General features: G+C 37.7%; 1 protein-coding gene and 1 long non-coding RNA gene across 6 annotated transcripts in view; one reads left to right on the top strand and one right to left on the bottom strand.

The window, feature by feature from the left end:
* The window catches only part of LOC309504396 (transcription factor COE3), a 107,270-nt gene extending 99,248 nt beyond the window's left edge, over positions 1-8,022 (top strand). For 2 of the 5 annotated variants that reach the window (XM_082177468.1, XM_082177466.1), the window contains exons 12-16: positions 124-189; positions 1,014-1,188; positions 4,041-4,223; positions 6,562-6,651; positions 7,885-8,022. In XM_082177468.1, the coding sequence (XP_082033594.1) occupies positions 124-189; positions 1,014-1,188; positions 4,041-4,223; positions 6,562-6,651; positions 7,885-7,916 (546 nt within the window). In that variant the 3' untranslated portion in view covers positions 7,917-8,022. Of the gene's footprint in view, positions 1-123; positions 190-1,013; positions 1,189-4,040; positions 4,224-6,435; positions 6,652-7,884 lie in introns of all 5 variants that reach the window. The other 3 variants (XM_082177465.1, XM_082177464.1, XM_082177467.1) reach the window with 2 other exon arrangements.
* A 90-nt stretch (positions 8,023-8,112) lies between these two features.
* LOC309504399 lies at positions 8,113-10,597 on the bottom strand. Its single transcript, XR_014208074.1, has 2 exons — positions 10,199-10,597; positions 8,113-10,156 (listed from the first exon to the last, which is right to left on the bottom strand). It is a non-coding gene; the product is annotated as an uncharacterized lncRNA (long non-coding RNA).
* Between the last annotated feature and the right edge of the window lie 7,343 nt (positions 10,598-17,940).

The following is a 17,940-nucleotide window of genomic DNA, read 5'->3' as shown; positions in this document are numbered from 1 at the left end:
ATATAATTATACTTTTTTTTTTTAATGGTGCTCATTTTTGCTGTGCGGTATTGTTTATGTTTTGAGATGCAAACAGTGCTGATTTCCAGTGTGTAAACTCTGTGTGTTTGTGTGTGTTATTAGGAGGTACTGCTGAAGAGAGCCGCAGACCTGGTGGAGGCGCTATATGGGATGCCTCATAACAATCAGGTATGAAAATCACAAGAAAGTCCATGATTTTATATGGAGTTAGCAGATTTATATGTTTTTTGTGTGTAAATAATCAGTACTTTTTAAATATTTAGAATATTTAGATTTTAAATATATATATATATATATATATATATACATATAATAATTAATTTGTGTTTTTATATATAATTATTATAAATAATTATAATAAGAACACATTAAATTATATATTTTTATGAAAAATTAAATATACTTGAAATAATTAATACTATTTAAATATTTTGTAATTTTTAGTTTTATTTAAGACATTTAGTAATATTATTATTGTTATATTAAGAATAATTCATATAATGTGTATTTATATAGAAGTATTTATAATAACATTTGATGTGAAATATAGTATAAAATAAAGCATTTCCAATATATCATGAATTTTATATTTTTAATAATAATAATAATAATTTATGTAACTATTTATATAGTTTATGTAAATATTTATATAACTTTAAATTTCATTAAGATAAATTAATTATAATTGTATAATTATTATAGTTTAAAAAAATTATAATATTATAAAAAATATTGTTAATCTATTTAGCATGCTAAAATATTATTCAATTAATAATATTAATAATGATTTTTTTCATTAATATTTTTTATTCAAGAGCATTATTATTTTCTTTTATACTTTTTGCTATGGTTGGATTATTATTATTATTATTATTATTTAATTTAATATCTTGAAACCCATTTCAACCCTTTCTCTCTCTCTCTCTCTCTCTCTCTATCTCTCTCTCTCTCTCTCTCTCTCTCTCTCTCTCTCTGTTCTCTGTATTGGTCAGGAGATCATTTTAAAGCGCGCTGCAGACCTGACGGAGGCGCTGTACAGCGTGCCGCGGAGCCATAACCAGTTGCCCTCGCTGACAGGCTCCAGCGCTCACTCAGGCATGATGGGAGTTAACTCTTTCAGCAGCCAGCTCGCCGTCAACATCTCTGAGGCCTCACAGGGAGACCAAGGTCAGTGTGTGTGTTGACATGCAGTATTTAAGTCCCGAATCACACATGCACTTCAAAAACTTGTATGTACGGCTGTCAATCTACTCAGATTTACTGCATACATCAATATTTAGAAGACAATATATTGTTTGTTTAATTTCCATATCATTGAACATGAAGCCCACAGCTAACAATTTTACAATCAAGACTCGATTGAAGGTGGTACTTAATTTACACACAGTTCAAGGGGCATGCTTAATTGTGTTAATATTTGTATCGCACTATTTTCTTTTGAATTAATTTGTCTAATGTGTTGCGTTGACAGCCGTACAAAGTGTTTGACTGGTTCTGATTGAAACATGACTTCATGATTTCACGAAACTCAAAGCTATACTTGACAAACTCAACACTTAAATTCCGTCACACAGTCTGTCAGTCCGTGTCTGGATCTGTTCATCTGTCTTTTGGTGAGCTTCACACCCAAACACAGCCCCGGACCAGCAGCACTGCACATGACGATCACATGGCTGTGTTTTGGCAGACCTGTCACCCACAGCACTCAAAACTGCCACTCTCACTCACCTGCCCATAGAAACGTCACGTTCATCAGAGTGAGTCTGTGTGTGTACACACTCCCTGTCACTCCTGAGAGAAGTGTGAGCCACAGGCTGTGAACGAGCCGAGAGACTCAGAATGACAGCGCTACAAGAATCAAACACGTTATTTGCAAATGCAAACGCAGTATATGAGCACAGCATGCATGCACTTGGGTATGTCTGTGTATTAAAACCAAGATTATAAGCAAGTAGCAATTACTGGTTTACAATTCTGAGAGATGGCAAACACTTAGCGTTCATAAAGCAACATCATAAAGCATGATGTGTTTCTCGAGCATCAAATCAGCATATAATGATTTCTGCAGGATCATGTGACACTGAAGACTGAGTAATGATGCTGAAAATTCAGCTTTGATATCACATGAAAATGACATTTTAAAATACATTCACAGTTATTTTAAATTGTAATAATTGTATAATATTAGCTGACTGCTAAAGCATGGTGTCAACATCAAGGTCATGAGTTTGATTCCACATAAATGGATAAAATGTATACATGATTGGTTAAAGTTGCTTAAAAAGCCACTAAAATCTCTAAGAAGTAGTTTAAAACATCTGAATGATGTAATTTCTGCACTACTAGTGTCAATACACAGAACTGCAATTTTTTGGGACTTGCATGCGTGCATCTCATGCCCTGTGTGTGAGCATTTCCATGCACAAGTGTTTTCAATATCGCAGCGCCGAGCCATGTTTCTCTTCACCCACCAGCTCTGACACTCACAGACAGGAAGTGGGAATGGATGTGAGATGAACAGATCACTCTCCTTATATCAGAGAGAGAGAGAGAGAGAAAGACACACACAGGAAGACAGAAGCACTCTCTCTCCCTTGACACTCTCTGCTTTCCCTCCTGCTAGCACTCATCCCGTTCTCCTCTCGTCTGTTTTCCTCATTCACGCAGGAAAGGAACACCTACAGGAATCCATGAGGTCATGGGAAAGGGCCGTTAGCCATTATAAAAATATTGCATTTCATACTTCATGCTCGTATGCAGTGAAACTTCAGCAGGATTTAATTCGGTTAGCCTGCTGCTTTTTCTCGTTCATCCATCAAACTAATTATTGTTTCAAGTTCTAATTAAATTGCAAACTGATTTACAGAATACACCACCTCTTTCATGCGGCTTATCAACCCACGTAGGTAACAGTTTATTTAGGGAAGTTTTTAGATTAACGAACATTGGCTCTCTGCTTACGAATGATATTTGTATCTTATGATGCAGTTATGTTGCCTGTTATGTTTGCCTTTTTGCTATTATGACAAAAAAAAAATCACGATTTTCTGAATTTATTACTTGTTTTCCAGTTTAAAACTATAAATTTGCTTTTCTTAATAAATTGAATTGAAATTCATTCCAAATGTAGGGTCAGTAAAAAGAAAAAGAATATTATTGATCAAAGTGACAGTAAAGACATTTGCAATGTTAAAAAAAGATTATATTTTAAATGAATGCTGTTCTTTTGAACTTTCTATTCATCAAAGAATCCTGAAAAAACGTATCACGATTTCTCAAAAATATTAAGCTGCACAACCACTTTTAAAAAATTCAGCATCAAATCAGCATATTAGAATGATTTCTGAAGGATCATGTGACACTGAGGACTGGAGTAATGATGCTGAAAATTCAGCTTTGCTGTTACAGGAATAAATTACACAAACTTGTTAGAAAAGTGAAATCATAATCAACCACCCCTTTAAAAGAATATGACCTTTGAAAGTTGAAACAATAGAACGTTGCTTAAAATGGGGGGAAACCTTGGGCGGAAAGCAGTCCACTCACTACCATATCATATATTTTTTTTAATTCTTTTTTTTATTCATTCAGTTTTGAACTCCTCTGCTTCCTCATCCTAGGTGGTATTAGGGTTTTTACTTGCTGTCAAAAAAAGTCTCGTGATCTCCATGTCTCTCAATATGGCTCTGCTCCTGTCTCTTACCCTCCGCCAAAACACCCAAACACTGCTGCTTACGGGAACATAGACAAAGTTTTGTTTGACTGTACTGAGTGCTTTCTTAACAGCGGTCGGATATCTTGTTTGTAAATGTTCTCACACTTACCAATGTTTTCCACCCACCAGAAACACAAACCCAACATGTCACAGACACACATTAGTCCAACTGCAACATCTACAAATCACATCAAGCGTCTTAATAAGCAAACTCAGAATAAATACCAGAGTCGACATGGTTCATATTTGAACTTCAAGCTACAAGAGTGTCCTCCTTAACCTGTCGCTGTGTCTTACGTTCCAGGTTACTCTCGTAACTCAAACAGCGTGTCTCCTCGCGGGTACGTGCCGACCTCCACACCTCAGCAGGCCAACTACAACACCATCACCTCCACCATGAACGGATACGGAGCTGGAATGACCAACTTGGGCGTCCCTGGATCCCCGAGTTTCCTCAACGGATCCGCCGCCAACTCTCCTTACGCAAGTGAGTGTCCTGTTGGTCAGCTAACAGATCCTGGAATTCCTGCTGAAAAGACCAGTGTATTGGGCTTCTTAACTAGTTTAACCAGCAAGACTTTTCACTTTCAGTTAGTCTCACTAGGCTAGGCTACACTCATAAAAAATAAAGGTTCCAAAAGAACACAATTTTGTGTTCCAACCCATTTTGGGTTCCGAAAGAACCTTTGAGTAGACAGTTCTTTTCTTAAGGCCCGTTCACACCTATAATCATAACTAAAATGATCAACATTCTGTTTATTAGCGTGCAGTGCAATTATGTCATCTGCCGCTTTAAATGCTCGAGTGCTTTAAAGTCAGGTGGAGTCCAATTCGCAGTCAATTGGCTGTTTTTAATCATTCATCAGCTTGAAAAAAACTTTCTGAAAATGATTCCAATAATATTGTTCCTCTGTGTCATTATCGTTATAGCTGTGGTGTGGACTTCCCTATTATATGGCAATGATTATTAAAACTTTATACAGGGTTCGCACAAAGTCCTTGATGTGTTTGAATTTAGCTTTTAGAAATTTAAGGCCTGCAATACCTGGAAAATCGTCTTGTTTGGTTAAAAAGGGCTTGACATTGAAAAGGAATGTATGAGGTTTGCACACCTGAGAACGAATATAAATTTTGGAAATGGCATTAAATTTAATTCAGCGATATGCACTATATTCTCCAAATGCAGTGAAAATAATTTGACTGAAAAGCAACCAACCACAGCTCACTTTTTTTTTCATTTTTCTTTTTTACGGGTATTTAAGGCCGGGTTAAAAACAAAGAACTGCACTTTTGTGCTGGAATGGTTTAATTGGGAAACTTGAAAAGATAAATGTTTAATTTGAATTATGTATTTTGAAGGTATTTGCAATAAGAGAAAATTAATTTTAGGAGTTTGCATTCTTGCAATGAAGAAGTTTAGTTTTAGTTTTGATTGCAGTCTTTAGTCTGAAGAACATTTTAATAATCTGAAGAACCTTTTTCCACTATAAAGAACCTTTTGTGTAATGGATATTCCATGGATGATCTACATGGAACCATCAATACCAATAAAGAACCTTTATTTTTTTAAGAGTGTAGACTGACTCATCAGCTACAAACCAGCCAGGATATGTTAGATACTGTACTAATTGTTTCAGCAGGGTTGTTGTTAACTCATCAGTGTATGTTTAGGATTCTGAATGGTTGTCTAAATTCAACTGTTGTGAGTCTAAAAAGTTTGTCACAACAGGCATGTTTGGTCACAACTCAGCCAGCGTCTTCATTCTAATCTGAAATGCTAAGGTTGTTTGTTTGTCTGCGTGTTCTGTGAGGGAAAGGTTATTGTCTGTCTGCTGTTCCATGCACTGTGAAAGTCTCCATCCGAACTAACTCCACGAACACTCATATTTTTTCATCTCCTTTCATGTCTAACACATTAACGACTCCTCCATGCCTCTCACTCACTCCGTCACACGCTCGCTTTCTCGCTGCGGTCAGGATAGTGAGCTTTCTGTCTGCACTTTCATGTAAATACGTCTGCTGCTGCTGAATTTTTTTGGGGGGGAAATCACAATGCTGGAGGCCTGACAATTACAAATGAGGTTTATATACTGAAGACTGTTCATATATTCGATATATAGCAGCTGTATTTTGTGTGATTGGCACTTGTTTGGCAGGCCGAGCTTTGCACAAAGCTGTTTCGGGGCAGGTTTGCTTTCCATTCATTATAAAAATGGGAAACAAGTTGGCAGGGGTTTTCAATTGGAATTTCATTGAAGGAAATTCATTGTGGGTTTTACTCCAGTTTGGTGAGAAAGCTCAAGCTTTCTGGTCAAGATTCACCGCCAAGACCATTGGCTTTTATTACCTGTCTTTCTCTCAAAGCATGCAGATGACCGCATATTAGATGTCCTGATAATACCGTCTATTGGAATGCTTTACGTATACGTGTGTCAATAAAAGAAAGCAGCTCTCATGTTGATGCTTCTGCAAAAGTGTGGTTTGGCAGTCAAATGTGGACTAAATACTCTTCAAGAGTTCTAAGTTATGGATCAACTTTGCAATGCAGGTGTAGCACACGGTTTCATTCCCATAATACCTCACTCTGCCATAGCCCCTCCCCTTCAATTAACCCTCTAACAATCGGCATGACCCACCTCATAAATCTCATCTTTGTGTGTGCGGGTGTGTGTGTGTCTCTGTGTGTGTGTCTGTTTCAGTCACCCCCTCCAGTCCTCTATTGGAGCACCATGCCTCCTCTTCCTCCTCCTCTTCATGCATCCCTACTTCCATCTCTCTGTCTGCGGGCCCTTTCTCATTCTCTCCTGTCCATATGATCTCTGCAGTCAAACAGAAGAGCGCCTTCGCGCCTGTCGTCCGGCCACAGACCTCCCCGCCCCCCACCTGCACCAGCACCAATGGGAGCAGCCTACAGGGTGAGCACCCCACCCCTCTCCTGACTCTGAGCCAATCAGGAAACAAGACCCTCCTCTAGAATGTGTCAGCAACAAAAAAATGGCACAAAATTTTTTAGGACAAAGTTGATCCATAACTTCCTACTTTTTACTTAGATTGGTTGCATTTACAGCAAAAAATGTATAAATAATGTTTTAGTTTTTCATGCAGGTGGTCAAGATGTCTGTTGGGGGCAAATTAGAGTAAAATAGTATCAAAATTACTTCAGAGTTGCATGGAGTCAATAAATTATTCATAAAAGATCACTTCTCATGTTACTTGTCTCATGTTATGAGGCCAAAAACTTTCTTATATTCTCAAAATGTTACAATATGACTGCAGATCAGTTTGTACTAAGGAAACTCTTAACTTTAAACTGTTAAACTGTAGAAATGTTAGCTTAGTTAAAAATATTACACACTCCAGACTGACTGTGGGATGAGCTGCACTATTGACCCGTAAGAACCATCATTTTATGGTTCAAATAGGTCATACACTGCAAAAAAATTATAATATTATAAGTAATGATTTTCTGTCCCATTACAAATATCTAAACATTCTTAAATCAAGATACTTTTTCTTGGGGGGAAAAAATGACTTGTGATATTAAGTCTTGCTTTCTTAAAAATGTACAAAAATTACGTGTTTTTTTTTTTTCTGCTTAAAATTATAATAAATATCTGCCAATGAATGGGGTTGACATTGAGATTTTTTTCTGACCCCATTGGCAAATCATTGTTCTTGTTTTAAACATAAACTCACTTAATTTTGATACATTTTTTTGAAAAAAAGACTGGTTTCACAGACAGGACTTAGACTAAGCCAGGACTAGGTGTTAGTTAAATTAGGGCATTTAATTATATTTTATAAACGTGCCTTAGAAAAAAACAATTACTGGTGTGCATCCTGAGACAAAACAATGGCAGTGACATTTTAAGATCTGTCAGTGCAAGTTGTTTTCAGTTAAGGCGGCTCAAACACGCATTTTAGTCTGGGACTAGCTTAAGCCTTGTCTGTGAAACTGGGCATTAATATCCTAAGTCAAATCTATCTTGATTTAACAATGTTTGGATGTTTGTACTAAAAAACAACACTGAGTAAGAGAATCTTTTTTTTTTTTTTTTGCTGTGTATATCCGAGTCAAGTAGATAATATTTGTTATTTGAACCGTCTCTATTTTTGTCGACTAACCTCTTGTTGTTGTTCTCTTCCAGCTATGGCGGGTCTGATTGTCCCTCCCATGTGAAGAGGAACCTGATCTTCCTCTAAGGCTTCATTGAGCCCACAACAAACTCACTGGCTCACCAAATCTGTCTGCCACTCCCTTATTGAACATCACCAGTCCTACGAGGAGCTGCCCGAAAAGAACATCTACACCTGGATCACTAAAAAAAATATATATATATGAAAATGTCCCATGTCCTGAAATGTCAATAGATGTGTTTGTTTTGCCCCTCTAAGACTTCATCCTTGGAGACTCTGAGAACGCCGTACCGGGTGGCATTTCGAGCAGGACAATAAAAGCTGGATAATATCGCAATGTGAACGAGAAGCCGAGGTTTTGATACGTCCACGACCGTAGGGGCTTCTTTGCATGGCTGATGTTGTCTATAGACTGGTTCCTCTCTGTTCGTTTCATATTGTATGTCTGTCCTGTTTCCACTGTGAGAAGAGAGACGCCACTCATCCAGATGGGACTGCCACAGCTCAAAACGCCAGTCGAAAACGATTCATTCCTATTTACAAAATGCAACGTCTCTGGTTTTTAACATCAAGCTGATTTTATTCCCTTCCGCTTTTGTTTTAAATCATCAGAGTGGTGCACAAAGACGAAATGATCCCAGACTGAAAACCGTGATATTTAGCAATGATCAGGATGATGGATGTCAGCCGTTTTTCCTCATACTGTTTCTGTAGTTCCAGTGTAGTTCCAGGTGTGTGGATAGGTAGATTTAAGCCAGGAATGCTTTCTGCAGTTTTAATCACATTTAGGTACCAGACTTATTGTTGAACTTCTTATTGTGCTTTTTTGTATGTATTTATAAAGTTCGTTTCGGGATTTCTTTGGTGAGTTAGGCCTGAATAATAGTATCAAATATCTGTCAACACATTTGATGTCTTAATACCTTTTAGATATTGTAAAAAGAGTGAAAAATAAAAGGGATTACACTTTTTTTTGTAAAAACAAAAACAACAATGACAAAAAAAAAGAGGTCTGGACATGACCAGGACACCTGTTTTTTTTAAAGCAGGGTGTAAAACTTCACCACTTTTGTAAAAAAAACAAAAAAACTAATCGACAAAACATTTTTTCAATCGTATATTTAATGTTTTCTTTTTGCTAAAAGCATTTGTGTTCTTGTTCCTCCTCTTGTCTTGTGTGTTCTTGTGAAACGTGTATGATCATAGTTATTTCCTAATGCACTATTTTTGTTGGGGCACTTACAAGAGCTATGTATCTTAGCAAGCAGAAGAAAATAATAATGATAATAAAAAAGAACAAAAAAAGAGAAAACCTTATACAAATATGCACCAGTATGTTTTCAGATGATTTTTTTGGGGATTACTCTTTGCTTTGGTCATTATAGCTGAAATCGTTCATCATGTGATTTTGTTGATGTTTCTAAAATGTTTCCATAATACTTCTCTGTCCTTCTTGAGGTTTATTTTACATTAGATATTCGTTGTTTCGCCCCACTGCGTCGACTGGCGAAATGTCGACATTTCTATGCTGTCATATCTAATGTGCCACATGATTATTGTATCACATGTTCAGAAATGGACAGTATCAGAGAAGCCTAAACCTGTTGAAACGGGACACATTTTGACGTGGAACCATTCAGTGAGGTCAGTGTGGCTAGTGATATTGTTACTGTTGTTGCGCACACATGCACAAGTTATGCAATCTGTATTTAAATGCAAATCGCTATCCACATTTCAGTGGATTAGCTGTGAAATTAAATATTGGAAGGAGATATAATGATGCCTTAAAATAGGATGTGCTCTAACATTCCAAATCAAAAATCAAGAAAAAAGTCTAAGTCTGTGATATGATGCATTAAAAATGAATGGCAAAAGTCTCAGTAGAGAAAATTTGGAAAATCATTGAGGAAATATGACATAGGTGATCAACATATTGCAGGTTGTCATCTTCATGAAGGTGGTTTCTTTGGTTGGACACGACCAAATATCACTAACTGTGAGCACTTGAAAACGACGTAAAATTTTAATATTCCAGTCATGTTTTTTTCCTATTTTCTTGAAGTATGTGAAGATGTGTGTTTGCAAAGATGATATGTGAAAGAAATAGTGGTTTCTGAAGACCTCTTTTAATTTCACAGGTGACCTAATTACTTCATATTCGTCCTTTTGGGGTTTAGACATAAATGGGGTAAAGAAAATACAATTTGACAGTGCCCTATTATACTACAACAGCTGAATTCAATCTCAAAGTTCACATGAAAACATCTCAGAGATCCAGCTTGGCTGGACACAGTCAAACACACACACACACACACACACACACACACACACACACACACACACACACACACACACACACACACACGTCCATCCATTTCACCCATGCATTGAGTTTCCTAATAGCTTGTGAAAGTTTTTTTGTCATAGATGTAGAGAGCTGGCTTCTGCCTTCTTTCTCAAACCATGTTTTCTTTGGAAATGTTGAACTCAAAGTGAAATGAAGAAAGGTACTGCATCTTTGTGAAATATGAAATATTATATCAAAATATATCAAAGCACAATGTTTAATTAATGTCTTTAGAATTCAGATAGGGAGATGTATTCTACTTTCCTTTTTTCTCTCTGACCATGCTGTAAATAAATGCATGTTTTTTTTCAGATTTTTTTTTCCCTGTGATCCCGTGCTTTTTGTACAGAAACAGAAAAATAAAGATTACATTTGGCTTGAAAGCATTTTGTTAAGCGTCTTTATAACGTGAAAAGCACAGCCTCTTTTTCACTTTCACAATGTTTTAAAACATCAACAGTCCATCGAGTTATAAAAGTCACTTTTTATGCTGTGCATCTCAGCATGGGGTGGACCATCACAGGCCAGAAATCTCCAGCTCCGCTCCAAACTTCACAGCGAGGCTCATCCTTCCAAGGTTTCGACCTTTTGGTCTGCTCCGCCTGCCAGCACTGCTCAGTTGATGGGATATATTTTTGAAACCTTATCCAAAGACCACATTCAATTTTTTTTCCAAGAGTTTTGGCCCTCAAACCCAATGCGCTGAACCTGCATAAAGACACATTGACCCATGCAGATCAGAATCAATCATTCCTGAAATCACTCCAGCGCAGTAATTTTCCTGAGCTCTGCTTGGATAGGACAGAATGAGGGAGATATTCAGAACGTGATTTGTGCTCATGTCAAGGAAATATCTGAGACATGAAGCTGGTGGCCTTTTGATTACCTCTAGAGTTTGACAGTCTCACAAATTGCACAGTCGACACTGGCTAGTTTACAGCATGTCTGTCTACACCTAAAGTCAGTCTTACTAGCTATCCACTATATCTCAGAGCAGAAGTTTAAAGGAAAAGTAGAAGAGAGAACACAGTGCAAAAAAAGATTCATCTGGCAGTGTTTTTAAGTATAAATCCAACTAAATGTAAAGGTTTATGCTTACAATGAAATAAAAATAAATAAATAAATAAAAAATGGTACACATTTACTTGTATTGGTGGCTTCAATGCATGTGTACAAGGGAGAACTGTCATGTTAATGTGAGCATGTTCAGTGTAACTGCATCAACGTGTGTTTTTGCTCATCTACAGTGAAGAGTCAGCAGCCGGACATTTGAAGTCTTGTATCTTTATCTTCTGGGTCCTCACAGCCTTTGATGCCACTGGGCAGCTGAGCTTGTATCAAAGCTTTAGCTCATAAACAGGAAATCTGCCCGGTATCTCCAGAACGTGTGGGAGTATCAGAGCTCCGTCTATCTCCCAGTCCATGCTGCCGAGACCAGACTCCACAACCCTGAATGAGCACTTCTCCAGCACTACCATGACCCTGCTATTGTTGCTCAATGAATATCCACTTGTCTGTTTGTGAGTGGGAGAATGTCGTTCCTCAAAGATGCAAGGCTGCTATCAGTGTCTGAGTTTTCCCATGGAGAGTTTTGTGTTTCACTGCCATCCATATGTCAGCCCTACGATAACAGTTCCACGCTTCCAATACCTCCACAAAGAAATGACTGGTGCAGCCAAATGACGGACATCTTGTGTAATGCCTGTCCAATAAGATCATTACAAATCACACTGTACGACATGGATGTAATAAACTTGGGAACGACATGTAGACTGTACAATGATGAAACCTATTGAATCGTAGGCTACGACGCAAGTTAGAATTGAAGAATAAAAGGTAATCAGCATGCGCTAGTGGGAAACAAATACAGCAAGATGAATCGCACTTTGGCAATTGTGGTTTTTAATGTGCGCTAAAAAAAGAAGAAGCGAAAGAGGAGAATATGGACACGGTCTTGGCTAGGGAAAAGAGGCCCACTTGGCAAGCCAATTTTGCAAATGGAGCTTGAAGTAAGTAGTTTTAAGTTTTGGCGCAGCGTCGCGTTGATCAATACGCCATTTTATGTTGTATTTGTATTGGCTAGTCAGTAGACGTAGGTCATAACAGCAAACACATTTGAGATTATCATGCTTTCTGAAACTGTCAGAAAAACATAACAGGCTTTCTTTGGTCGCAAGGTCGTGACAACGGCCATCTTTGAATTTCTCTCAATGTACGACGTAGGACCAACTTTTTGGAGCCACGACCACAGAAAAAAAAAAATCGCTAAGATTGGTCAAATTTCGTCTGGGACAGCCTAAAATCGTACAATGTGTACCAGGCATAAAGGGGAAACATTTAGAGCTGGTTTGTCAAAGCTTGAAACCACCAGCCACACCTGACAGTTTTAGGGCAAGACTCCCATTTCATATTCTTGTTTGATGGACATTTCAGAAGAAAAATGGGGCTTTAGTTGAATATGAAAACAAGTAAAGAATTTGTGGTAAGTGAGTGAGAGACACTGATTTGTATTTGTTTCTCATGACCCTAAAAGAATAGCTCGCTCATCAAAAAAGTCATCGTTCAACAAAATAATGTATTCAGTTAAGAAGCAGAAATACAAATGAGTGTGTGTGTGTGAGAAAACATTTGACTGATAATGTACCTTTTTCATTTTTATATTTGATATGTTGTTCCCCAATGTGCCTTTATGTACAAATAATAAGAAATAGTTCTCAAAGACTTCCTTTCCAGGTGTTTGTGTGAGTCAGAGAACTCAATGCCATGATGTCACTCCTCAAGTACGGCCCATCTGTGTATCAGCCACCCTGACAAGTAAGGAATGGCCGTGCTTCCTGTGTCCTGATGATGTCATAGTGACAGTGCAGGCCCGCCGTTGCTTTTGCGAGGGGTTGGGCAGCAGTAAAACAGGCCCAGAGGACTGACAGGGAACTGTAAGTCATCTTAAACAGGAAGTGCATGAGGCCTCAGCCTATGATGACATAGGATCCCTCCACCAACTCTGCACAGTTCACAAGGTGCATAAATCACCCGTGCAAAAGTTCACCTCCAGCCAGGGAAGCCACGATCGCTGAAGGAGCTCTGGAAAGATCACATCGGCCCATCAAAACCATGTGTTGCGCTATGGTCGGCCCTCGTCTGAAGGAGAACCTATTTAGGCGTATCTCCCGCTGTTGGTTGCGGTTTCCTCCCGGATTTGACGATTGTGTTACAGCGTGGCACAAGCAAATGGCCTCTACAGGTGTGAGTTATTGAGAAGTGATCCATCATTCTTGTCAAAGCCAATCTTGGTTTTGATCGTGAGATACGTTTAAATGTTTGTTAGGGCTACTGGCAAAGAGAATTCCATCCGGGGCAAGAATGGGAAAGATCTCACGCTGACATCCATGGGTCACGCGGTGATCTAACGTAAGAGGAATTGACGTGGTTTGATTCAATTGATGTGCGTTTGCTTATAAAGTGAGACATGCATTGCTGAACACTTGTTACTTGCTCTTCCTCCACCTGTCATTGAGTATGACAAGTGTTACCGGATGGCTCTCGATGAATACTGCTTTAAAGATGCATGTCTTTCACAGCCGAGGTTGCTGCAAAAATCACCTGTCAGAATAACTGTTCAAACCAAATCAGTTTGCCATTATAGAGGAGAAAATCTCACTTTAATTAGGAGGCTTATAACTGCGTGTGACCGCAGTGGTGTTTCTTCCCAGTTAGTCCCTCCTTTCTGTCATCACCTCCGCCTAAAACCACACCTCATTCTCTCACCACGATCTCTCCATTTTGAAACCGCTCGCTGTATTCAGCTGAAGAAATATTATCATTTCCGTTGCCAATCGGACCTTGTGTGGCCCTGAAGCGAGAGGGCCGTGTGGAGAGTGTGACCGGGTCACCGAGACGAAGTGTCGCTGGATGTGGTTGCTCTGCTGGGGAAGAAGCGCTGTCACACCCCCCTTGGCGGGAAACTCGATCCTAGCGGCTAAGAGGCGAGCCGGAGAAAGCCCCATCACTCCTCCAACATCCCAGAGAGCTTGCGTCCCGGGAACCCTGCTTGTGTTGAAAGAAGAATAACATCCCTTGTTTTGTTTTGGTATTCGTTTTTTTTTTCCTTTTTAGACTGCCTTCGTTCGTTCGAAGACAACCTCGGCGTAAAACGCCTCCTTGAGAAAACAAAGAAAAAAAAGTACACTTTACACCTGTTTCCTTTTTTCATCTGTCTTCATTATTCTGTAGGAGGCAGGATGTTTGGTTTGGCTGCGACCTGCCTCATGACTTAATCCCTGGGTGCTATTGTTAAATTTTCGAGAAAAAGAATGAAAACCAAATGTGGTGTGGGACCGAGGATTGAGTTTCAAGCCTGCGCTTTAACAGTGTTATATTTCCAGCCGTGCAGGCCAAATAATTCACTTATGTTTCTCTTGTAATATTATGCCAAACATGAGATCTTTACTTTGTCAAATCTGGTAAATATCAAACCTACGATATCAATAGGAAAACAGTTTTAATAAGCATTCCCAGAAGAGGTCGAGGAACACCTCTCACCTGGAAGCGATTAAACGGGACAGGAAATGGAGGCAGAGAGTGAGTGCTTCCCAATAACGCCAACCCCTGAAGAACAAAAATATGCAGAATCATCATAAACTATTATCTGAGAGCAGATACAATCGCTGCAGACATCTGGGGCACAAACTAATTATTTATACAGTAAATATATATTTTAATATGTGTCTTCATAAGTTGTAAACATGCACTTCTTTTTGTTGCAAACGCCCAGTGAAAAAACAAATACACATTACTTTAGGCTACTTTACATATAATTTTCTAAAAATTAAAAACAGAATTTAACAATGAGATTTTATTCAAATTAGTTTTTTTTGTACCAGTATTTTTATAGTTAACTAAAACCATATTCTATAAATGAAATAAAGCTGAAATAAAATAAAATATAAATATTAGATGAAAGGCTTAAAATTAAAAAAAATTAAAATGTAGCTTTGGCAACTAAATGAAATCATTATGTTTAAGTTGAAGTACTAAAATTACTTAAAAATAAAGCATAATAGAAATATAAAAATTTAAAAAGTGACATACGCATTTAACAAAACAAACTAAAATTAAAAAAGAAAACTGAAAATACAAAAATAATATAAAAAGTTAAAACAAAATTCAAATAGTATATAAATAATACTAAAATAAGAATATTGTGTATATAAAAATGGTCATCTCATAATTTAATCATTCCAATTATATTTTAAGTAGAAACAATTCCTTTATTTTTATGTACATTGAAGTACATTTCATGTTGTTAAATTGGTTGCATTAATGTATGCTAAGTTTATCTTTGAGTTTGATTGTAAAGTACAAAACAGATTAAAGTAGTCCAAGAAATTATATATTTTACAGTACCATTATATCCATTATACATAGGTCGAAATGTTAAATATATAGGGACCAAGTTGCCATCCCAGATTTTGCAGTAAATGTAACAGGAAATGTATTAAAAATCCGTTCAATTTTGTTAAGATGGGTCACCACATGTCTAATGTAAAATCCGGGTCCCGAACCAAAACCAGGTGAGAACCACTACTTTAAGGAAAAGTTCTTCTTTAGAAGATTCCTGTTGAGCAGGGAAGCCCTTCCCGATTGAAATTCAAACAGCAGAGACACTGTGATCATCTCCCAGGTACAAATCAGAGTTAATAAATCAATCTGCAGCCTGGGTGTGCTCACTGTCACTCGCTAAACAAATGGATTCTGCATGCTTAATGAGAACACAAGGAGGGGGAGGAGGGCTGGAGGTAAAGTAACTAATACCTCTGATGGAATCAGCAGACGTGAGCTGCAGACACCTGCCAAAAAGCAAACGGCAGCGGCCCAAGTCAGGGATTTGGCCAGCGAGGCCGCGGCGGCATCTGCGTAGGAGAGCTTCTCGTTCCGTGGCAGATTTACAGCTGACCAAGAGGCTTTTCTTGGAGAGACAATGGGCTGTCGGAGCACCCAAAGGCACGCAGAGGATAACTACAACAGCAGATCGTAAAGAAAGTCCGATGATGATGATTCTAATCCAGGCCTTTCTATAGATGTCAGACTTATTTCGTTAATACAAGGTGATGAAATGAACAGATGAGCAGCAATCAGCACTGCAGCTGCAAAACACATCCTCTTGCACATGTTCAAAACCTCACTTCACTGGCTGGATCACTGCTGCATGTCTACTGCAAGTTTTTGGTCTACAGGATCATGTTGTTCAGGAATTTTCTTTGGGAGATTTGAGATGTCTTTCTTGAGCACTGAAACGGTTTCTTCAATTTCAGTCACAATATTTAACATGACATTTTTAATGTATTGTTATGGGCTCTCAGAGAGGTTCGTGTAAGCAAGGAAATGAAAAAAATAAAATAAAAAAAGAGGTTTTTCAGTGGCTTTGATTCCAGAAGTTTCCACCGTCATTTCCTCCTCAGGTATTTCAAACAATTTGTCAATAACTAGTTTTAAAGCATTGAACCAAACCAACCAGCTTTAAGATTAAATCACAACTCAACTCCAATTTATAAGCACTGGCACTAAGATATACATCCTAAGAAGCACTGATGATGTCATCTAATCAAAAATGACAGTAAAGTATCAAATTATTGGCTTGATTATACTGTAAATATAAAAGTTTTCTCGGTAACACTTTACAATAAGGTCTCGTTTGTTAACATTAGCAAAAAGCTAACATTACCTAACAATAAGCAATATAATTATTACAGCATTTATTAACCTCTGTTAATGTTTTTTAATAAAAAATGTCATGTTCATGCTAGTAATGTTAACAGGTAAAAGTTTTGATCTTAAAAAATGTATTAGTAAATGTTGAGAATAACATTAACTAAGATTAATAAATGCTTTAGAAGTATTTTTCATTGTTAGTTCGTGTTAACTAATATAGTTAACTAATGTTAACAAATGAAACCTTATTGTAAAGTATTACCCATTTCTCCATGAAGAAAAGTGGGATTTCTAATTCTGTAACCTGCACCAAACACACACTTCTCTCGCTCAAAACCAGCATTTACTTCACCAAGCATCATCTATTCTCCACCCATGAATATTTATCTATTTGACACTGTTCCAGGTGCCTTCTGGGTAAAAGCATTTGTGAATGTTGGTGACAGACTAAATGAAAGTGTGTATGAATCTAAGCAGAAATCCAATGATTGAAATGGGACCATCTGCAGGAACATTAAAAGGATTCCCAGGGAATGCATGAACTGAAAAAAATGTATACCAGAATGCAATGCAAGTCGCTTTGGATAAAAGTCTGCCAAATGCGTAAATTTAAATCTCTATAATCAACAATTATCTTTAAAATCTATAATCTTATAGAAGTATCCACTCATTTATTCATCGTCATGGTCATGTCATGGCTGTATGCACTGTAAATTTGATAGACAGACTAAATGTATATATTTAACATTATAAAATATATATGTGGAAACTGTCAGCGATATGCATCTATGTTGCAATGGACTTTTAGCGCATATGCATGAACATGCATGTTTCTGTGCGAGAGCCCTGTAGAAAATATACCATATAGTCTTGCGTCCCATGAGAGATTTAATGGGTCATTCCGCATGTTTACACAGCAGCCGAATTCTCAGCAAAGCGTCTTCGACGAAGTCAGTTCTCCGTTAACTATGCGAGGTAGCTTGTGGTGAGCGGCGCTCTCATATATATTTCA

Source organism: Leuciscus leuciscus (assembly GCF_965113295.1).
Source record: "Leuciscus leuciscus genome assembly, chromosome: 8".
NCBI lineage: Eukaryota > Metazoa > Chordata > Actinopteri > Cypriniformes > Leuciscidae > Leuciscus > Leuciscus leuciscus.
Note: the sequence above shows the minus strand (reverse complement) of the source record. Positions and strands in the feature narration are given on the sequence as shown.